The sequence below is a fragment of the Accipiter gentilis genome, chromosome 1 (assembly GCF_929443795.1).
Source record: "Accipiter gentilis chromosome 1, bAccGen1.1, whole genome shotgun sequence".
Classification (NCBI taxonomy): domain Eukaryota; kingdom Metazoa; phylum Chordata; class Aves; order Accipitriformes; family Accipitridae; genus Astur; species Astur gentilis.
In genome coordinates, this window is record NC_064880.1 from 26961576 (window position 1) to 26985847 (window position 24272).

Consider the following 24272-nt stretch of genomic DNA (forward strand, 5'->3'; position numbering starts at 1 on the left):
TAAAAAAAACCAGAATGTATTTAACATCTCTTCTCCATTGAATATCTGACACTAAATCTCTGTGGTATGGTGATGTTATGTTTTCAGTCAAGCCTGAAAAAGAGTTTTTTGGGTTTTTTAATATGGCAGGAGTTTTTGAAAATTTATGTTAGAGAAAATTAATTTTCATTCATCTTGAAGATTTGCTTGTCCAGTTACTTGTCAAACTTTATTCTGCCCTTTTTTTGGTCTTTTTCAGAGTTTGGATACAGACAAGCCTGTGGCACCAGTGAAGAGATCACCTCTCCGTCAGGAAACCAATCTTGCCAACTTCTCATATCGCTTCTCCATGTACAATTTGAATGGTTTGTTGAATTATTTACCCCCTCAATTATTAGTTTAGGAAAAAAACTTGTTCCAGCTATAAATGAGAACTTTGTAAAATATAAGAGTGTTTAAATACACTCCTAGCTGAAGTGAGAACATCTTTGCTGAAGGTGTTGCTTTCTGATGGCACATAATTTTGAGTATCCTAAAGCAGTATCTTTTATAGCACCTAGTATCTGAGAATTGTAGTGTAGTGTTTGCACAGAAATACACGTTCTGGGATCTGGTCTCATGAAAGAATGAATTGATGTGTAGGAAGAAAGCATCTTGTTTCTTGGGACAAGATGCAGGAATGATTTCACATTAAACAAAAATCATGTTTTTCCTTGTTTTAAAATAGCTTCCCCTGGTTGTAATAGAGGAAGCCTTAATTTAAATGCTTGAGTATGTGTATAGTATTTTGTGGGGTTTTTTGTTTTTGTTTTTTTAAAGGAGTTACATACCTTGCATTGCTTTAGCAGAAAATGCTTAGCAAAGCGCCTACACTTTTTTGAAAAGTTGAGGCATGATATTATACAAATGTATGTTTAGATTCTGTTCACAGGATAGCAGTTTAAACTTCTCAAATGTAATCTGAACATTCATAGATTTCTTCTGTCGGCAAATGTAATTAACCTAAATAGTTGGGTTTTTTTAATTGCGTTTAGACTGGTCAAGAGTAGTAGTGCAGATAAACTTCTGCTTAACAATGAGCAGAGATTTTGCAATACAGATGGGAAAAGAATATACAGCTCCCTTTGCTCCCTTACCCTGTTAAATTTGATAACACAAAGTGAAGAGTTGCACAGACAAATTAAGTAACTACACATGTACTGAAAACTCTTGTTTGTTGCAGAAGCCCTGAATCAGGGGGAGACTGTGGATCTAGATGCCCTCATGGCTGATCTCTGTTCCATAGAGCAGGAGCTCAGCAGCATTGGGTCTCATTCAGCAAACAATGCTGCAGTGAAACGCCTTGCCACAGAATCCAAAGCTCAGAAACCACCTACTAGCCGATCTTCTACTAAGCACAGCAGCATGAAAGGATTATCCTCCTCATCTGGTAAGGTGACTAAACCATCACATGCCAACGTATCTTTGGATGACATCACTGCACAGTTAGAGAAGGCCTCTTTGAGCATGGATGAGGCAGCCCAACAGTCTGTTGCAGAAGACACCAAACCAGTGGTTACTGCTCAGCACAGGAGGACAGCATCTGCTGGCACAGTGAGTGATGCTGAGGTGCGCTCAATCAGTAACTCCTCCCGTTCCAGCGTAACCTCTGCAGCTTCCAGCATGGACTCCTTGGATATTGACAAGGTGTTGAGACCTCAGGAACTGGACTTGACATCACAAGGGCAACCAATCACTGAGGTAGAGTGTCACTAATTCAAGATTTTGGGTTGGTTTGGGGTTTGTTTGTTGGTTGGTTTTTTTTTTCAAACTCTTTCCACACCCCCACCCCTGCTGACACTACTAGCTAAACATCTTCAGTGCAGTGGGGTTGATTAAAGATGAAGGTTGCTTTTGTGTGGACTGCACATGCTGTGGCTATTTCTTTCTCTGTTTCTGTATGCAAGGAATCTTTTTAAAGAATGTGTACTTCCTTTTTTTTTTTTTTTTTTTTTTTTCCAAGGGCTTTCCCAATCTCTTCCTCCTCCAAAGCCAGTCATGGATTTTCATGTTTTATAGTTAATGTTTTTATTCTAAGTAAATCTCATATATTGCTTTTAATTTAAATCTGAGGAGTGCACAGCTGTGGAAAAAAAAAAGGTACAACTGACAAGACTACATTCCTGTTACAGTACACTGAATACCTGAAGCACATGGAGCAATTTATGAGTGCCTATCTGGAGCTATACTATACCAGTAATTTGCTGCTACTTAATATTCTTGTTTAATATATGACAGGGAGAACTCTTTGAAGCAACACACAACACATAAAAACAACTGGGCTGGGATACACCAAAAGCAGATGTTCATTTGGGATTTTGGTGCCTCAGTGTTGCTTAATCAGAGAGGAAACTTTTCAGTAAAAAAACCAGTCAGTTTGGGGAACGTTGAAAAGCGCTGGTGACTTGTGTGAGGAAATGGGGAAAACGTGCTGGTGAATTTAGAGAACTTAAACTAGAAGCTGTCTTGCAGAAATATTCTCTGAAACAGAAATCTGGGCTGTTCAAAAATCAGTTGTACTAATATGTGTGTTCTCTTTTACGGGAGAAAACTGGAACAAGCTGAGTTTAGTCTAATCAATAATTAACACTAATTTCAATGAGCTGTGCTGAAAGCATGCCTCTACCCATCTGCAGCAAAAGTTCATCTGATGTAAAGAGTGAATGATGCAGGCTTGTCAGTCTAATGATCAACTCGTCAAGGTCACACTTAGATTTAAATCTTTATTTGAAATGGTGAGAAATGAATGAGTGATAGTTTAGTTGAACTTCCTTTTTGTATACAAAGTTATTGTTCAGTATGTTTTTATTGGAGATTTGTATTGAGTGAAGCAAAACAGGTATATATAAATGTGTCCTTTTCTCTTTGGAAAATTAAAATGCAAACCTTTGCATTATTGCTGTAGGCCTAAGTGTTGGAGCCAGCCTATGACAATCATTGATTATATTGTTTGTTTGTCAGTCATTTGTCTTTCTGTGGTATGACAAGGCTTATTTTTAGTGGTGGGTTTTTTTAATCTCTGACTTACTTGTGCTGATATATCTTCTTTTCTTAAATGCAGAAAGTTAGGCAGTATTGCATTTTTGTCTCTCATGTTATAAAGATGACTTACTTGAATCAATTACATTTCTGCAACTTGCATAGCACAAGAAAAACTTGAATTTTGCATTTCTTTATTTTTAAAAATGCAGGATGTTTTCTGCAGTTGATTTTGCAGGCCTCCATCTAGATCTCAGCCCCTCTTACTTCAGGAGTGATATCCTTGAGGCATGAGCAAGACTGCCCTTCGTGTCTCTCAGATTTTTCAGTTCTTCGCATGGCATGAGTAATCAACAAACCACATGCTGCACTTAAGTAATGTGATGTTGGTGAATCAAGAGACAGAGGTCAAGAAGTTGCTTTGTCTTCACAGGAAGCTAATCTATATTGCTGCAAGTGTTCCAGTTGCTTTCTCAGTTGCTTTATGAGCTCTTAGCCACTGACTGCAAGACTCAAATCACCCCCAAAAGCTTTTCTCACAAAGACAAGTGAGAGCTGCCTTTGTAAACCCAGTGATTGCTTCTCATAAGAATGTGGATATTGTTCTTCTGCCCAGATAACTTGATAAGAGTGATTCCTTTGAAGGCGGTAACCAGAAAGTGTTAGTAATTTGAGAACCAAATTCTGCTCTCCTCTTGAGAGCAGAAGAAAATTCTACATTCATTAACAGTTCTGCTTTGGTTTTGTTCTATCTGTTCTTTTCAATTTCAGTAGCCTGAGGAAGATGTTCAACTCAGAAATTTTCCCCAAGTTTTCAGAATTGTATTCAACTATTCAGTATTAAAACTGTTATGTAATAGAATGGGACTTCTTACTGTGAAGCAACTTTTTTTTCCTCAGCACTGGTGAATGGAAAAGGAGAAAATCACAATTGTTTGGAGTTTGTGGTAGATTCTGAGGTGTTGGTTTTAAAATGAAATTCACCTCATAAATGGGCAGAAACCCAAGGATTCTTGGTGGAATCATTGGGTACCAACAAAGGAGTTTATTTCTTTTTTAATTCATTTAGTGCCTGAAAACTACTGTTAGTGGTTTATTAATTTTCATGGCTAGGTTGTGAACCAGAACACCTTTTCCTAGTAGGGCTGAATTCTACCCTCCCACCCACACAGTTGACTCAGTGGTGCTGTTTCTAATAGAGGACATCCCTCTACAAAGATGACAAGATGTAGTGCCCATGTAGGGAAAACCACCATTTTTTATGCAGAAAGTGAGGGAGGCTATTACTTCATGGTCACAGCAGATCTGTTTTGAGATTTATAATTCTCACATTGTGCTTCAAGTTAGCTCTTTTCTTTTTGCCCGTCTTCCTAAAGACTGTCTGTAGCTGAGCTGACCTTTAAAATTTTTCTTTGCTGCTGTGGCTCTTAGGAAAGAGGTCAGTGACTTGGCAGCTCTGCCCTTTTGACTGATCCTTTCTGTCCTTTCCAGGCAGTATAGGTACTTTAAAAAGTCATCCTTGTTTCCACAACCTAATGTTATGGTCTTCCTCTTGTGATTCCAATAAAACAAAGTAAAACGGAAGACTGTTTTGATAGGAGGAAATGCTTCTCTGAAAAAGGAAATTAAGATTTGCAGTTATTAACTTAAGTATTTTATCATAAAAAGTAATTCTGCTGTGTATTTAAGAGCTCTCTGACCTGGAAATGTAGGGAAATCCTGTAAAAGAATTGCCATGCACTGGTCCACTGAAGGTATGTATAGTCTAGTATACTTTCTGACTGATAATACTGACAAATGTTATGAAAAGAGGCTGCAATTCCACAACCACTGAAAATAAGAGAATGTCACTTCCCTTTCCTCTCTTTCTTCCTTCCCCGAAGCTTTTATTTACACTGTCTCATCTCCTCCCTTGTCCCACCTTTAGCACTTACTGGTACTTAACACACCAAAACTTACCACTTTTATTCTGGGGCTCATTCTGTGTTTTTTGGATGAATTGCATAGGCTCAGAGCGGTCTGATGTGTGCTGATGCACAGTAGGGGGATTGTAGCCAAGAACTGCAGGCTGGAAGGGAGAGCAGGAATGCACTCACTGGTGGTCATGGATGATCCAGATCTTTTTGCCTGAGCCATTGGACAGGCACCTTAGGGTCATTGTCTTCCTCTTCCTTAGCAGTCTGTGCTGGAGGAAGTTCCTGGGGCTGAAGATGCATCAGCATCATGACAGATATAACTCTCAGTGGTTGTGTTGGCCAGGACCATCCTTGTTGTTCTCTTTCTGGATTTGTCTCCATGCCATTTACAGGAGAGTTGACTGGAATTCCCTGGTTTGTCTAAAATCATGGTTTTATTTGTTGTCATCATGATTTGTTTAATTTTTGCCCTTTCATAACAGTTCTTAACACTATCTCTTTGGATGCTGTGAATGCTAATGTGTTTAAAGACTATTGCTTTGTAGTCTCAAGATCTTGTCTTGTTGGTACTAAGTGTTGCCTGTCTGCATGTATGTTCTTGTCTTTAGTCTCCTCTAAGCATTGCTGCATGAGAAGAGCCGTTTCCACCCCACCCCAACCTCCCATAATTTTTGCTAAATTGAAATTTGGGTTTCACAACATTATTCCCCAAATCCTTGCTTGAACAGTATTCTTTCTGAAATTGGTAGGTTATGTTTTGTCTTCCGTACTTTTAGTTATGTAATGAGTGGCATACACTTTAAATGTTGGTTTCTGCGTGTGGGATACTTTACTTGAATATAGACCAAATGAGTGATGTAATAGCATGAGTTAAAGGTCGGGCGGGTGATGACTATATGACTAACTTGTCCCTTCCACCCACCCACATTATCTTTTGCCTTCTTCCTTTAGCCCCTCTGCCACCAAGAACTTGTCTCTATTTTCAGTGAGATGTGCTAGAGCAATAGGAGAAGAAAGTAGTGGGGAGAGAATAGAGAACTGTTGGTCATGCTCGCGTAGCTAGTTATGTCTGGGCGGTGAAAGGGTCCATTCATGGACAGTCATTGTTACTGTCCTGCATATACTCAGTGAAGAGGTTGCAGATAAGTTTGAAATCTGCAATCTGGTCTGGCACAGTACAGCATCACTCCCCCTCCTCCTGCTCCCAACACGATGGAGTTCTTTATGTCTATAACCCAGTTTGCACAGCTGAGAGATTCTGACTTACATATGAAGATAATGCATAATTTAGCAGTTGGTAATGCTACATGATTTTTTTTTTAAGCTTTTACTTAAATTCATTGTAGTTTTAGGCTTGATGTATAAGAGGTGAAAGTCATGACAGGGGACTGCCAGTGCATTAAAACCACAGGTTCTTTGTTTCACTTGGCAGAGAAGGTGGCAGTGTAAATGTTAACGTTTCTTTCGAGGAAAACAAGGGAGCTTTGGGGGCGTGACAGTAATGGTTGTAACGTAAGCTCAGCACACATAGACAAATCTGTATTGGCTAATAAATCGTGTGGGATAAAGTGGAAAACTTGAAATGGGCATAAGGAAAGACGAAGCTTGTGTTCCATGGTGATTTTGCCTTGGTTCTTATATGGACATGTCGCTAAAATAATACTTGCTACACACTGGCATAACACAGAAGCTTTTCTACACCTTAAAGATTATTGTAGGTCATGTTTTATATAGGACTACTCAATGTTAGATTGTGTTGAGATGGGTTGACTTCGACTGAACACCAGGTGCCCACCAAAGCCGTTCTATCACTCCCCCATCCTCAGCTGGATGGGGGAGAGAAAAATATAACAAAAAGCTTGCGGGTCAAGATAAGGACAGGAGAGATCATTCACTAATTACCGTCACAGGCAAAACAGACTCAATTTGGGAAAATTAACTCCATTTATTACAAATCAACCAGAGCAAGGTAATGAGAAATAAAACCAAATCTCAGAACACCTTCCCACCACCCCTCCCTTCTTCCTGGGCACAACTTCACTCCCCGATTTCACCACCAAGCCCCCCCAGCGGCACAGGGGGACAGGGATGGGGTTTATGGTCATCACACGTTATTTTCTGCCGCTTCACCTCCTCAGGGCGAGGGCTCATCACACTCTTCCCTTGCTCCAGCGTGGGGTCCCACCCACGGGAGACAGTCCTCCACGAACTCCTCCAATGTGGGCCATTCCCACGGGCTGCAGTTCTTCACGAACTGCTCCAGCATGGGTCCATTCCACGGTGTGCAGTCCTTCAGGAGCACACTGCTCCAGCGTGAGTCCCCCACGGGGTCACAAGTCCTGCCAGAAAACCTGCTCCGTGGTCTCCTCTCTCCACAGATCTGCAGGTCCTGCCAGGAACCTGCTCCAGCGTGGGGTTCCCACGGGGTCACAGCCTCCTTCGGGAACCCACCTGCTCCGGCGCGGGGTCCTCCACGGGCTGCAGGTGGATATCTGCTCCACCATGGACCTCCCTGGGCTGCAGGGGGACAGCCTGCCTCACCAGGGTCTTCCCCACGGGCTGCAGGGGAATCTCCGCTCCGGCACCTGGAGCATCTCCTCCCCCTCCTTCTTCACTGACCTTGGTGTCCGCAGGGTTGTTTCTCTTGCGTGTTCTCACTCATCACTCTGGCGGCTGTTTCTCCCTGTCCCAACTTTTTTTCCTTCTTAAAAATGTTATCACAGAGGCATTACTACTATCACTGATTAGCTCGGCCTTGGCCGGTGGCGGGTCCGTCTTAGACCCAGCTGGTATGGGCTCGCTCGTTCTCGAACACAGGGGAAGCTTCCAGCAGCTTCTTACAGAAGCCACCCCTGTAACACCACCTACCACCCCCCCGCCAAACCTTGCCACAAAAAACCAATACATGTGTGAAAATGCAGTTAACTCTTTCTGTATGCAGAGAAAGCAACCCATAGTAGATACAGTCTTTGGTAGGCAACAGTGTCTTAGAACAGAGTTGGATTGCTGATCCTCACATGTTATTTGTAGGTGATGTAAAGAACAGTTGTGGTCTATTTTAGCTCTTGGAGGAATAGAGCATTATTGGCTCTTGTATTTTGGGAGCTCAAGGTTTGAGTAGTTTTCCCTGTGTTCCATGTTTTGTGTGGTTGGCAGATGCCAAGGATGTTAGTCTCTGATCTGTGAGAGTAGTCAGAGATATGCAACAAACAAGGCATGGCAGACATTTGTTTTGTGTTTCTTCTAAAGACTCTTCAAAAAATTTAAATTAATTTCATTTTCTGCCAGTTCAATTATGTCCTTAGTTTTGTACACAAAATGTATTCTGGAGTCTTTCCAGTTATCCTTTTGCTAAGCTGAAAATAGTCAATGGAAAGACTTAATTTGAAACACAATTAGACCATCTCTTCCTCTTTTTTTTTTCCCTATTATAAGTCACAAAGTGTTTTTTAATAAGTCAACAGTAAAGGGAAATTGTGCATATTTATCATCTTGAAGCATTACTTTGGCTTCCAATTTTGTTGGCATAAGAAGTACGAGCTGTCCGTTTTCAAATGTTCTTGAAATACATGTAAAATGACTCTTCACTTGCCAGACTTTTGGAGGCTTTCAAAACATCATCTGAGATAAACATATCAGTTTATGAAGTATACACAATACTTATGTATTTTGGTAATCAAATGTGCTTGGCTATTTATTGTGAAGTTTATGCATGACAGTAAAATAGTTCTCATCATTTTTATGCAGTAGTGTGAAAAGATTATTAATACACTCTTCCCAATGCCTGCAAAACTAGCACCTAAAGGGTTTTTTTCACATTTTACTTATGGAATCTGCAAAGCAAATGATGGGAAGGTATTTTTGTTTTTGTAAGAATTTTGAATTGGAATCCAAGGGAGACATTCTAAAAGTTTAAACTACTGCACATGCATGGAATGGTAGGTTTTAAAAATTGGGGTACATAGAGTTAAACTAAGTGACAGGGAAATGAGAACCTGAATGTTATCCTTGTATTGGTAAATCTCGATTCTTCAGTCAATGTATCTGACTTCTTTCATAGCCATGAATTTAGAATTTACCCTGTAACTTTTTTCCACATAGGAGGTCACTAACTAAAGTGTCGGAAGAGCTGTAAAGCATGTAAGAATATATTTATCTTCTGAGACTGCCTTTCAGCTTTGCCTCATACTGATAAATAATATTAAAAGTTCCCTTTCTGGAAGGAACAGGAAAATGGACAGTATGATACATGCCTTGTTTGACACAGCTGGCTGGCAAAGTTGGTATCAACTAAAAAATTACAGTTACAGTGTATTTTGTTACTTTAAGTATGAACACTAAAGGCATTGTCTATGCCTAAATGCTGTTCTTTCTGGTTGCTCTGTGACGTTGGAGTCTTTTGTGGATGAGCAACTGAATGAATTGATCTCTGCTATCCCAAATGCATTTATCTGCAGTTAAAACTGCTTCTTCAGAAACTTTCCTGGTAGCCCCTTGCACATGGCAGTAGTGAGATGACTGTCTCCAGCAAAGTTGTACTATATAAGTTAGAATTTGCCTGTGGTGTGCTTGGCCTTTCTTCCCTTGTCTTCTGGAGATACCAAACACTTGATGGTTTCTGTTCTCTAGCTGTTTCAACTTTCTAAGGTGAAGGCACGCAGTTCAAGATTCATCAGCCTTCACTTTCCAGTTGCAGTAGGCTCTTGCCTATTACAAGAAAAGAATGTGAGCTGGTGGCAGTGGTAGTCAGCTGAGCTGGTACCCTCTTAAAATGGTTAGACTTCTGTGTGTGTATGTACATATGCTGTTTTGATTAGTAATGCTAACAGTAGAACAGCTGCTGTTGCTGATGGAAGCTGTTTGCAGTCCAGTGACCTTTTTAACCCTTCTAGCTTCCCCTCCTGCCTCTTTACATGCATTAGAGAGGTTGTTATCACAGACTTCATCAGTTGTAGAAGACAGTTTGAATTGGGTCCTGTGTAAATAACCACGTTTAAAAATAAATCTCAGGGCTTTCATGCTGGTTCCACAGCACTTTAGAAAAATATTTGTGTTTATGGTAGGATTTATTGAGAAAAAATTATTTCATTGATACAGACAAGCTAAGAAAATGGTTGCTCAGTGGTTGGAACTCTTACGAGATTGGTCTGGAAGAGACAAAATACCATGGATCAATGACCAAGTAAATCTAGGCAACATACCTCTCTGAAGAAGCAGTCTTGGACCAAGCCACTAGACCTGAGTTGAGAATTGAGAGTTCTTGTCTCATGATGTTACCAAATTTTGTCAAAAGTGCTGCAGGGAGTTGTATGCTTTGGTTGCAGTTTCCAGTACAGATGTCGCTGTACAAATTGTGATTAATGAATGGAGCTTTTAAAATAGCCAATTTCTTTGTAGATACACCAGTCTACTTAAAACCAAGACAAATTCCTTTACTTTTTCTGCAATGTCTAATTAGATTACGGAAGAGAAAAACTACATCTGTAGGAAATTAGCAACAGATATTTGTTTGTCCTTACTTCAGGTTGCCAAAAATCAAATTTGGAACAGATGACAAAAATTAAGAACACAGCAGCCAGTTGTGGAACATTAAACTTTTAAGAGGAAAAAAGAATTTATGCAGTTTTCTTCAGTTGCGTATACTTCTAACTTATAGGATGAAAACTAGGGTCTGTCAGGTTTGTAAAGGAGTTTGAACCCAAAAAATGAGACTTCATGTTCTGAAGAAACAACTGAGAACTGGCCTTTTAGCTGTGTCAGTTTTGCACATGCTGGTTAGTGTTTAGTCTGTTATAGGACAATAAAAGTTGTCTGCAAGTACAAAGAAAAGTCTTCATTTTTAGTTAACCAAATTTACAGCCTTGGTTACGATTGCCTGTGTTGGACATTTACTGGTCACATGTTTGTAAAAGTTATTTAAGATTTTAGACCAGCCATATCAGTGGTTTGCTTTATGAATGCAGGTTTAACTTTTTTTCATATGGCTTACCTGTTTTTAACCAAAAGGGTAGATCTGTGACTTCTAACTCCCCAGCTGTGTACACCCATTATCTTCCAGTGATTGATTTTTTGGTTGATTTGATGTCTATAGTCACTTTTTTAGGACTGATGCAAAGTTTAGAAGTCAACAGACATATAAGCAAATGTCACTTAATACAGTTACTACTCAGTGGAAAAGGCAGTAGATTCAAACAAAACCAATTAAAGCTACGTGTACTTTTATTCCTTAGGTTTCTTAGCTGCTTTGATGTCTTGTTTTCTGTACTGAAGATAGAGCCCTTCACAGGATGAAGTATCTGATATTCTTTATCTAACTAATGCAGTTACACATGAATTAGTCTTACTGAAGTTTTGGGTTTTTTTCCCTTCAGTCTTCCACTTAAGACATCTCTTTTTGGACGGATCAGACAACCATTTTCCATGAAATTATACTCCATTTTATTGATTTTTCTGTTATATATTTTTTTTCTTTTGGGAAAATTCCACTGCTTGAAACTGTCTTCCTGCAGACAAGATTTATTTGGGATTTCATGTTCGGTTTATGCTAATTTAGGTCCTTGCTACTGCTGAATTGGGCAGTCTTGCTCCATCTTGTATTGGCACTAGTGTTTGTGCAGCTGACTAGTGATTTGGATCAGCTCGTGGTCTCCCTGAAAAATAATCCTTCTGAATTAATTGTTCATTGATCCACTGGACCTCATGGTCAAAATCACTGTTGTCCGCATGAAAGATGTGAGAGCACATGATTGGGGGAAGGTCAGGACCGCCTCTTTCTTGTGGCAGTTGAGTCTTAAATTTCTTAAAAACCAGTAGTGAAACTAAGCTTGAACTGAAATGTTTACTAGTTTTTGCAATACTTTCTGTCCTGATGCGTCCCAAGGAACTTGTATTCAACAGGGAAGCATCACAACCTGACCTGGGAGGTGCATGGACTAGCAAACAGTGCACCTCATGCACACAGTGAAGCAGTTTCTTAATTTGAACTGTCCACAGACATGTTTCTTAAATTGCAGCAAATTTCAATGGTTTAGACTGTAACTGTCAGAACTGGCATGAAGTTATAAGTGTCCCTAGTAGTTAAGAAATACTTGCTGTAAATGAATATTTATTTATTTATTTATTTTTGTTAGTCCTGATTGGGATTTTTGGGGGTTGGGGTTTTTTGTTTGTTTGTTTTTAAGTTGCAAAGTTGAACACTTAGAGTTAGGAAATTCCAGTTGTCTGCAGTGAAATGGAGTTGCACGAGTTCCAGGAGGGCGGTTGGCCACTTGGGAGCATAGACTAATAGCTCCAGATTCTCACTTCCCATGTCTGGTTCCAATATGCTCTGCAAGCACCCAGGCATTGCAGTTTAAAGGAGGCTGGTGTACTCTCCCACCATGGACCCAAGCATTCTCAAACTTGGCCAATTTTTGTTCAAGGTTAGTAGTGTGCAGTCCAGTTGAAGGTCTGGGCAGTGCGCTGTGAGAGGATGCAGCCTTGAGGTTTTTTAAATGTGATGCTTCAGACTTGACTGAGATGTTATGGACTACAATTTTAATTCTAAAGGCTTATACTTAGACAAATTTGGGTAACTTCACATGGGACAGCACAAAACAAGCCTTTGAGGATGCCCCTGACAATAATCTATTTCCTGGTCAGACATGCAGAGGTCTTTAAAAACATCTATATTTTAAATGAGACACACCTTCCTTTCCTCTCTTGGAAATACTTTGTCTCATGTAAATGACTAGTAATCATCCTATAACAGTAAGCCATCATGGAAAATTTTTATCTTAGTGGTTATAGCTTGGCAAAATTTTTATAAGCAGCTGAAAACGCGTCTTGTATGTGGAAGTATCAGGCAGCTCTGTTATCCAATGCTTCTGCTTCAATTTCAAAGTGTCTATTTTCCTTTTTTGAGGTTTTGGTAAGAATAAACTGTAACCCCTTCTGCATCTGTTAAACCTTAACTGTGAGTTACACAATTACCAAAATTAACATGCCTGAAACAAATACTTTTGTACCTTTGAAGGAAAAGGAGTAAGCACTGGATGACAAACTGGAAATATTAGGCAATCTGCTTTTTAGTAGCATAATATTCAATTTTTGATCCCTTAACAACTTTACACTAAGAAGCTTGTCACTACCATGAACATTTTGTCCTGAGCTGTCTTCCACCCCCCCCCCTTTCTCTTACTGAAGATTATGGAAATACAGACATACTTCTTCTTAACTTCTTTTTAAATGAATTAAAGTATGAGGAGGCTCAGAGATCTAAAATAGTATGACCAACTGGAAATAAGTTAAGTTTCTACTAAATGGATATTCTTCTTATATGCACTTAGTAGTTGTCACCAGAGTGTATTATGTTGTTTATTGGTATGGAGGAACTGACATGGGAAGCAGATAAGCTTGTGTAAATTGACAGTATGGGTTTTTTTCCTGTTAGTAGTGTTTAGAGAATTTAACTCTCAGTTGTTTGCTTATTGAGCAAGTGTTTGTGCAAAGAGAATGTTACCTGGGTTTATTTTCTGATTTGTTTCGATAAAGATGTATGCCTGCAGATGTTTTACTGCAGTGCCTTTGTCTCAGATTATTGACTGTTTCTCCTCTAACTGTGGTCAAAAACATACTTGTATCCTATCTCTTCCCTTTCCATAGGAGAGAGCCTGAATTTTCTCTTGCCTTCAAGTCATTGATCATTTGTCCATAAGAAATTTGGATGAGGGACATGGCAACTTCTTAATCTAGTTTTGTTGCCATTGCTTAAGTTAATTGTCATCACTGCTTCTTTCTTCCCTCTTCTGAGTGATAATAAAGCCTTTCTTTCTCCTCCTTCCTTTTCCCGTCTTTCCCTTTTGCATCCTTCCCTCCCTATTTTCCTACATTTTTACTGTTTCTATGGGACGTTCCATCAATCAGTCCAAGCATCCCTTTAACTTCTCAGAAGAGGAAGCTGAATTGATTCCTGTAAGTTATGACATGTTTATGTGGCTCCCGTTTATGTTAATAGTTGTATCAATTTGCAGTGCAAAAATCACATTAGTGACTTGAGTTAATTCATTACTATCCCAAGAGTGCAGTAAGGTAACGGTGTAGATCATTACAGTCAAGCTTTTTCGTTGTCTTTAAGTTCATTGTTGCCTATTTTCTAGTTATTAATTGGGCAATGCTACTTAAAATACGCTTCACTTTTTTTCTGAAGCATGGTTGTTCTTGCCAGTCATAGAATCATTTAGGTTGGAAAAGACCTTTAAGATCATCGAGTCCAACCGTAAACCCAACACTACCAAGTCCACCACTAAACCGTGTCCCTAAGTGCCACATCTACCTGTCTTTTAAATACCTCCAGGGATGGTGACGCATCAACTTGCCCAGGGCAGCCTGTTCCAATGCTTGACAACCCCTTTCGGTGAAGAAAGTTTTCCTAATATCCAATCTAAACTTCCCCTGGTGCAACTTCAGGCCATTTCCTCTTGTCCTATCACTTGTTACTTGGGAGAAGAGACCAACACCCACCTCGCTACAACCTCCTTTCAAGTAGTTGTAGAGAGCGATAAGGTCTCCCCTGAGCCTCTTTTAATTAGATGTTCATCATTTTATATTGTGTGCTCTTACACGTTCCATATGAATACAGAATCTCAGAGAGTTTGCAAAGAAAAATTTCAGTTCTTTCCCATCTTTGTCCCCCTTTGGGACAAAATTACAAAAATTATGTTTAAACTGTTTTTAATTCTTGAGTTCTCTTATGAAAACAGTGGCTTCTAATTCTTTAAGCTGGCATCTAAAGAATTCAATGTACTGATGTAGTTGAAATGAAACCTATAGTAGTGTCTTTTCAACAAAGTTTTGCAAGCATATAGCTCTCTATCGAACACTGCTTACTCAGTTTCCCTCGTTTTAGTTTGTTTCTCAGGGGCAGAAGGAAGCTTTTAAAAGTAATGTTTTTTGAAGTGTCATACTAAATCCAAAATAGTGGCACAAGAGTGCCACCAGCTGGCTTAATTAGATGTGTGTGTTAATGATAAATTGTTAGAGTTTTGCAAGACATGTGGAAAGATATTTACCTACATAAGTCCTCACTGTCTTGTCAATGTCTTTTTTTTTTAAATGTACTGAGGTAAGTTATTCTGTTGTACATACCTTAAGTGAATGATGTCTTTGAACCTACAGATAATACTTAAACAGAAAGGATTAGGTTTTTTTCTTCCATTTAACATATTTAATGCCTTAGAACAATAAGATAAAATACCTTAGAAGATTACCAGGTCATCTTTTTCTTACACTTCATACCCAGTTTTTGTTCATTATTTGTAAATTGACAGTGTAAGAACATATTTGGCACCTTTTATACTGTAATGTACTGTTTTTAAACCCTGCATGTATGTGTTCTAAGCCCTTACCTTAAAAACCTTACAAACAGATGGTCCATGAACTTCTGGTATTTAGGCCTGAAGATAATGGATGTTACATTCCTGTCCCCAAAGAAAGGATATAGGAAATCTTTGAAGTCCAAAATGTAATTTGGAACAAGACTATATTCCATTTTTTTATAAACATCAAGGCTAGCTATCTTTCGCTGAATGAATTACACATGAAAACTATCCATTTTTTTTTCTCCTAACAGCGTATAGTACTTCCAAATGTTAATGTTAATTTTACTCAAATTAAGTTTTCTGTGTTGTGATTATCCATACCAGCTAAAGTTCATTATGGAGACATCAGTAGGCTTATTTATATGCTTTTTTTGTTAGTTCTAGTATTTTGATCATCATACCCCCTTTTTAATGTAAAAATGTTTCTGTCCTTTATACTTCTGTGCACAGCTGTTTTTACATCCCTAGAGAAAGGTATAAATTTTATTTTATAGAATGTTAATGTTCTGATCAGTGTATCTTTTCTAGTATTTTGAGGATTTTATTTATTATCATTATTATTATTATCCATAGTTTTCAGTGTGACTTGGAATAATTGCTGCTGGGAGTTATGGTAGAAAACAGTCCAAAACAGTCGTCATTGCAATGTCTGCTTATACTTCTTGTATAAAATGAGTTAAAACCATAATTTTCCTATTTTTTGATAGTTTTCACTATCTTTTCTCTATCCAGGTCTTTTGAAATAAATTGAGTTTCTGAAACTTAGTTCAAAGTCTGTTCCATATTATGGAGAAGCACTAAAACATAATTGAATAGCTTTTTATGTATTGTGTAAAAGTTGTCCGCAAAAGAAGTGATGTTGGCACAAAAAGAAGTTGTGAGCTTACTTGATACCTGATGGTAGGTTTCATATTTGCTTTTTTTTAGAGAAGGAAGAGTATCTTCTGAAGATTATAAAGAAACAAACTTAGTGAGGTTCAGTCTTTAGCACTACCAGTGTTATGACTTGTCCAGAGTTACTGTTGTTAAGTCTTATAGCACAGTTTATATTGACAGATTCTTCACTTAAACAGTTTCTGTGGAAGTGCAAATTACATGATTTGATGATGTGACAAGGAGAAAAATTTCTTATTGCCTCTTAAGAATCCTCTTAAAGCTCTATCATATTTCTGTTCCTGGATGCTCACTAGGCTATGGTATTTTGAGTTCTGCCTGAGCAGTGGTGGTGTTAGATTAACTGGGAATCTTAAGTGGAGTCTGGCTCTGTATTCATTATTTAAAATATCAAAGTGTAAGTGTTGGTTTTAAAGTTCTTTTATTGACAGAGTGGTTTTATAGATCCGCTTTTAGTAGAAAATTTTAACACCTGCTAATGCCTATTAAGTGAATTTTTGCTACGTATAGTGGAAATAACTTTGGGAAGCTTTTTCATTTGCACTGCATTTGCATTAGTCATTTTATACAAAAACTTATGAAAAAGTATGGCTGTAACTAATGGCTAGATTTTATTGAGAAAGCTATGCTATACATAAAAAATACAGCTTTAAAAAACCTAGTAGAAGTAAAGAATTATAGCTAGCTTTGGACTGTGCACACATCATATACTATTTGGGCTTGCACCCTTAGTTGAGTGCTGGCCTAGAAATATGTGATCTTTCAAAAAATTTGGTACATGAATTAGGCATCAAGTCTTTGACTCGGTGTTATTCATGTTGAATAAGCTTCACTGAGTATTTTAATGAATGCAGCAAATAAGTCTTCCAACACTGTTAAAACCTCACTCTTATACTAAGGATGAGGTTATATAAAGAACTGCATGTTTTTGCCTTCTCTGAAGCTTTTGTCAAATTTTGATACTTTCATGATGTTTCAAACTACTTTTATCTTTCAAGGGTATTTTAATATTCTGATTGCATGACAACTTAAAAAAAAATTAAACTGAAAATACCCATTATGAGAAATTATAGTCTTTTACTGTGGAAGCGGTCAGCTTACTGCAACAGAATAGAAAAATGCATGGCATTGGGGGGGTGGGAGGGACAGGACATACTACTTGGAACTGGAATAGTTTTTATATCCTAAATGAACCTAAGATGATGCACTAGGGGAGGGACTTATTTGCTGCCAGGGCATGAGTTCTCATTGTAATAGGAGCAGGTGGAAGGAGAACAGATGCTTTTCATGGTGGAAGACTAGAAATGTCTACCTAGGGTAATTAGTGTTTTGTTTTTATTTTCCTAGATTTCATTGGTGTTATTTTTCATCTGGGAAAGTACTTGGGGCAGAAAAGTAGGTTAATTTATTTAGAAAGATCAGGCATTTATATTATCAGAGCTTTGATATTTATTTGAACTCCAGAAGTAGAGAGGAAGAGTGGGCCATTTAGATCCTGTGTGTGGTCCAACGTGATTTTGTTATTTTTAAAGATACTACAATATTTAGCTTCCCGTGAACGATGGGATATTCCTAGGAGCCTGTATTAAAGGGCAACATCTGTTTACCCCAAAACTTGATATTTGAGCTGAAGTCTTTCCTTTGAAATAGATTGAATGAGTTGTGAAAGAGTAACATGTTCTAAAATGAAACTTAATTTTTTTCTTTCTCTAATGGTTTGTGCAGGTCAAATATTTAAAGAATGTTATGTGCACATAATTGTCGTTTAGCCAAGCTATAATTCGCAGAGCTTGGGCTTTCCTGTTGCTTTGTTACTTCTGCTCATTCTAACTTTTTTGTATCTGCAGTACTGCAGAATGTGTTATGCAGTAGGAAGGAGCCATGCCCAAAAGGTGTCTGGCAAAGAACTGTTGCCTTCCTGTTCCTAGACATGTCTCTCCAGCTCAAATTCATGTAGGCAGTTGTCATCACACTGTTACTTCACATTTTACTGGCCAACACCTGTTTCCATGAAATACCATCATTCTTGATTTCCAGAATAACTTTCCTGTGGCTCTCTGTTCTCATATTTTGCTGCAGGTCTGGAATGTGGTATTAGCAGGCCCCAGTGGTTATTATTTTGTAAGAAATATATGGCATTCCCATTTCTGGAGAGAATAAAAGTTCCTTAGTGGAGAAAAGTTCCACTGTACTTAAATGCAAGGTGGCAACAGCCAAAATGACCAACGATAGGAAGAAAGTTAAGCGATCTGCCTTGAGCTTCTCTGTAGGAGAAATATTCCCAGCAAATTGTATTTCCTTTAAGGAGAGATTCAGTATCTCTTCTTTATCTTGACTGTTGTTGATTGATAGGCTTAAGGGATGGCTAAACCCTAAGGAAGAGGCTACAAATGTACGTTGTAATGGTCTTTCTACTGTAGTCCTCCATTCACCAAGAAAAAGTGGTCCATATTAATTGGAGTCCCTGATGTCTGACAAGAACTCTATCAAGAAACTCCTTAATCCTTGAACTTGTCTTTGGATTTTTGTGTATACTTTTGAGGTTTGGATTGAGCCACCAATTTATTCCAGAAGTTCTGTACTAATATCTTGTAATGACACCATTCTAAACTGACTTTGTGTGAAGTTAGAGCTTTTGTGTAGGAAATTATACAATTCAGTTTAAAAATGCACTTAGCAGAAATCATATAAAGAGGATCAGTCTGCCTTCAAGTTAAGCAAAGCTGTATTATTCACCAGCAATGTTAGCATCACCTCAGGTTTGCTCAGGCTGAGTAAATGAATTGTTCTTTAAACGATAGCCTTTATTAAGTACCATTGATGTTGCTGGAAATCCTGTGTGTGTAGAAAAAGCAGAATGTATTAGTTCATCAGTCTGAAATGATATGATTGTGTATGTCAGGAAGTCTAATATGAAAATTCTGTATGACTGTAAACAATGCACAAGACCTTTTAATTATACCAGGTCCTGCATCACAAAGCCCTCATCAGTGTGTGCTTGAGGTGTGAAAAATTTGTCACTAGACAGCACTGCTGTGCTTGTAAAACATATGATGTAGACACAGATGGTAATTAATCTGTGGGCAGAAAAATCCATTTATTCTGTAGCATAGCCTGTGTCTATATTAGTGGCTAAGTACCAGGTGGAGCTTGGGCTGGAGCCTAGGTTTTACTTCAGGTGCTATGTAGAGTCTTTTCTGAGCTGTAACTTTTAAAGCCTGCTAGAGAACCTTAGTTACTGATCCCAGCGTGTGGCAATCACATCAAGTAAACTCCCCCTGCAGGAACTGTATTCACCAAACTATTTGATATTGCCTTGCATTAAGCTGTAGACAGGGTCTCTTCATTTTTTTTCAGGGGACTATGCCTTATTGTGGCTCTGAAGAAGAGACGGGGATTCTGTGCTGCTAATTATTAAACAAGTATAGTAGGCTGCTCAGTTGCCATGCCTTGTTCTATATAGCATTGGACCAATTGACACAAATAAGGCTGATACGGATGCAGCCAAACGGGACAAAATTTGCAGTACAGTGGTGCTACACAGGAGATACACTTAATGCTCTTGTTACGTGTCACAGTATTAGCCTAATTTCCTTAGCAGACTTGTGACTATGTGGTTCTGCAAATTCCTCTGGGCTGATGGTTTTGTTGTTCCTCTGTAGCAGATGCTGGAGATGATAATCAGTCTGTTAACTCTCATTAACTGATTTTTGCCTTTTGAGAAGTCCTTTTCTGCTGGTTGTTACTGATTTTGCTTCTGCTTTTTAAATAGATTAAAATATGTTTTCTGCTGATGTCTCCCCTAAGAGAAATATAGGATTTTGTTTCTAACTTCTGGGATTATGTAATTTGGACTGTACAGGAGAAAAGACACTTAAGTCCTTTTTTTTAAAAAAAAAAAAAAAAAAAAAAATCAATTGTAAGTCAGATTTGGATTATTATTATTATGGTAACGTTTTTTTTAAACTATGGAAGCAGCAGCCAGTGTAGACAGCATGAAACCAGTTTCTTGTCTCCAGGATGACCAGTTTTTAGTGGCTTTGTTTGCGTAACAGAAGTAGAATGTTCAGTTTTAGAAGACTGGACAGGATTTTGAAAAGCGTAAGTGCATGCTTTCTTACTTTTGTAGTTCTAATTGTCTTTAAAAATAAGTTGTCTCTTGCAGAAAAGAAACCCAGTAGCAGGTAAGAAAAACTTTTCTTAATTCTATTGTGTGACATTTTGTATAGGGTAAGATTAAAATAGTGTCCTCTATTAGCACAACTGCTTTTATACCAGTGTGTTAGGCTCATAGTATTTGGGAATGTTTGCATTTTTATGGGAGGGAAATAAAGTATTGATGTAGGGTTTTTTCCTTAAACCCTACTTTATCTTCTGTAATCAAGACACTATAAAATTACTATACTGACTTCTTCTGACTTATGTTCTTTCTCTTTCTTTCTGCACAAGCACTCCTATTTGGACAGGGAAACCTCCCTCCTTCTGAGAAACATTGCAGGAAAGCCTTCTCATTTGCTGACCAAGGTGATGCTTCTTCTTTCCACCTGTATGTGACTATTTCTATGTAGAAAGAATGCTTTTGGTTTGTGCCATGCTTCTCCCACACCCGCCCTTTCCAGGGACTTGTGCGTTCACTTACATGATTTTTGTGATTGTCCAAGGTGCTTTTAAAGGCTGAATTTTATTGTTTGAATTTCTGCAGATTTATTAAAGTGTTCAGCTTCTTGGCAAATACTTAATAGCCACATCAGCAGGTAAAATGCCTTAGCTGAAAAGGAAATGTACTGAGCTAGAAGTTCTTTTGTTCCTGTTCCCATTCACTAGTTTCAAAAAATAAAAAAGATCGCAACTGTGGAAAATATGTGGGAGTATTAAGTACTGTTAAAAGGCAGTAGTATCCCTAAAAGAAGTTCACTTGCTATATTGAAGATAAACTGTAGTAAGTAGTGGGATTTTTTTTTTTAACACTTAAAATGCTATCTTGGTATAATGTGGGGAGAATATCCTAGTAAGACACAGTGGTCTAATGAACCAGGTATGTACAAATCCTGATTATAAAATAATTTTCTTTACAGGAAAGAGGTCAGCAATGTATTAAGAGAGCACAAATTGCCATTCAGTTTAAGAATTACATTTTCTATACATTCTTCCTTTTGAAACTAGAGTAGGTGGGAATGGAGCAAGCTATAAATCTCCTTGATGAAGAAACAAGCTGGGATGAAGAACATACAGCTTCATGTTGTTGAGAAAACTTTGTTCAGTAGCTGAGGTGTCAGATATGTCTGATGTTACTACCTACTGCAACCCACTCCTTGCGTTATTTTTCTAAAATAGACACTCTAGAATAGATAACTCAGGCAAGCCTGAAGTGACAAAATGTGCCTTGATGGCTTCAAAACAATAAGGATAGTGTGTGCTGGGCATAAGTAGTCTGTATTTTCCAGTAAAAGTTTAGAATTCATTTACTGCTTTTTCTTAAATACCTTAGCATTCTTCTCAAACTGGTCAGCATGCATCTTGACAAAAAATTTTCAGGCTGTCTTCTAGAGGAGTATAAATAGCCAAACCCGAGTAATTTTATGCTCTTGTGATTGTTTAGCTTAAAATTTAAGACCATACCTCTTCCCTTCCCCTGTCAGCTCTGTGCCTCTGCACCCTCAACAAAGCAAACAGCCAGCAAATGAGCAAACCTTGCTTGATTGCAAATAGATTAACAACGGCTGTGGCAGAAAGGGAAACCATAATTTCCTCTTTCATCTCCATGTGTTTTCATATCCTCCCTTCTGGTTACTTATACATGGGATGAGTGTTGGTTACCATATGGAACTTCAGTTTCAAAAAAGCATAAAATTTGAAGTCCATTGTGTCACATGACAGTGATTCTAATAGACTCCTGAAGTTAAATGTTTGGATTTATAAATCTTTGTCTTATAAAGACCGTACAGCCCTTTGAGCCAGGTGCTTTTGGTGAGCTTGCTGATGTTCTGAGGATAATGTTTGTTGTTAGCTCAGTTTAGGACTGTCTCAGTACAGCTGTGCCCTCTGCTTCTGACTACTGAGCACACAGTCTTGGTGTGGATACTTACTGGTTCTCTATTGACCTCCTGTGGAGAGAAATATCTTTAGTAAAATGATGAAATGGAAGTCCACTTTGCCACTTAGATCTCTTAAGCTTGCTGGAACATCAGACGAGCTGCAGTATAAGAGAAGCAGTCCAAAGAAACAAGGCTTTTCCCTGCAATTGTAGCAAGGTGTTAGATCAGTTAACTGTAGGATCATGTTGCAGCTCTATGCTGGTGTCTCTGGTGCGTCAACTGTTTCTTACTGTCTTACTATTTCTTGTATTCCTCCCCTTCTTTGATCTGCCTACCTCTTATATTGAGACTAGAGACACTTTGGCAGAACGATAATATGGTTTTTGCCTTCTGGTAATATAACTAATTGTAAAAATTCTAGTCATGGACTAGATTCCTTTTGCATTACAAACATGCACAAACACAGTTCCTGTCACAGCATAGGGCAGATCTCACAGAAAATTATCTATTTGTTGTGGTGGTCTCTTAATTTTTAAACATAATTCCATGTGTTACTGTTCATATAGAATTCAAACCCCTTTTTTTGAAAACAGAAAGAAGTGAAAGCATATCAGTGAAGTTCTTGAATATTGAAAATAAAGCAATGTATCTTTAATGTCAGATCTGCAAGCTTGTTTCCCTATAGGGTTGGGATTAAGCCATCAAATGAATACTGAAAACTAAGCTTATGGTTGTGAAATATAAAGCAGATACAAATAATTTTAAGAGAGTATTCAGGGCTCAAACATATTCCAGTTTAGGACATGAAAATAGGAAATAGAAATGTGACATGCTGGATTTTGAAATTACCATTTTTTCTACCATTTTGATGCATGTGAAGCTGAAACTACATTCAGGAAGCCAGATGATGGTGATTTAATGATATAATGCTGCAGATATGTATGTCAGCATCTGGAGAAAAGGAATCATGTTATGCCTTCTCTTCCCAAATAGCTAGCACTTCATTCTTCTTTTCTTGTTGACCTAAAAGGCAAATATTCTTCTTATGAATGTTGATTCCCCTGCTTTGTGGATTTTGGTTACTACACACTCTAATCCCTTCAGACCTTTGAGTAAATCAGTTGTGAAGTTGGCTTCATGCATCTTAGGTGAGTCTGATTCAGGTGTGCTCATTCTTGAATGAAGCATCAGTTTGGAATTGTTTAAATGCAGTTTAAAAATGCAGCAATTGATTTCTAATTGCCAAGGATGTAAGCATGATCTGAAAACTCCAGCCTCCTATAGCCAGTTCTTGAGGAAGCTGTGATGGCCACACCTGGAAACCACAAAAAGGATGTAGGTGGTTAGTAGCAGGGTTTTGTGCAACACTGAAAATTACGATATAAAATTTCTATTCAACAAACTGCTTTGTGTTAATCTGCTGTGATTATTGTGATGTTCTTGTGTAGGTTTAATGTCACCTTTGTCTTGGAATGAATTATAATACACTATTGTGGATACATTGTTAGACAAACAGTTTATGTTCTGAAATCTGTGTTTCTGCCCTGTTCCATCTATCAGTCGAGCTTTTTATCCAGCTAAAACTCCTTACCAGTCAGTCCTAGTGCCTCATCTGTTAGATCTTCTTTCCACTCTCAAACTTCCTTACTGTGGTTTCTAAGGCCTATTCTCTCTTCTGGTTTGTTTAGGGTTTTTTTGGTGTTTTTTTTCTCTCCCCTTTCTTGTTTTTGCCTCGTTCCAGATCTAGTACCTTTTCTCCTATACCTATTTGCCTTAGGTAGCCCCAGTGAGAAGCCTGGCCTAGAGCTGTTACAAGACAGGTTCTATTCAGAGGCAAGCAGGAAGATGATCTAGTGCAGAGGGATGCTTCAAGGGATAAAGAGCCAGTGAAATTCATTGCAAATGCATTTTGGTTTTTTTTCTTTATTGCTACTAGCTTTGTCAAATCTAGTTTGAGTAGTCTTCCAGGGAGACAGCAGAATGTATGTCTGGGCTGAAGAAGATTATATTCTGTCATACCTTCAAGCATACCTTCAAAATGGCATGAAGTCTAGTTGCAGGCCATTAAGCAG

The 24272-nt window shown here is 38.2% G+C and overlaps 1 protein-coding gene across 2 annotated transcripts in view; it reads left to right on the top strand.

Annotated features, from left to right (window-relative positions):
• Positions 1-24272, top strand: part of RAPH1 (Ras association (RalGDS/AF-6) and pleckstrin homology domains 1) — a 97481-nt gene that overhangs the window by 40423 nt on the left and 32786 nt on the right. For both annotated transcript variants that reach the window (XM_049799606.1, XM_049799611.1), the window contains exons 3-4: positions 239-344; positions 1202-1719. In XM_049799606.1, coding sequence (XP_049655563.1) covers positions 239-344; positions 1202-1719 — 624 coding nt within the window. The remainder of the gene's footprint in view (positions 1-238; positions 345-1201; positions 1720-24272) is intronic.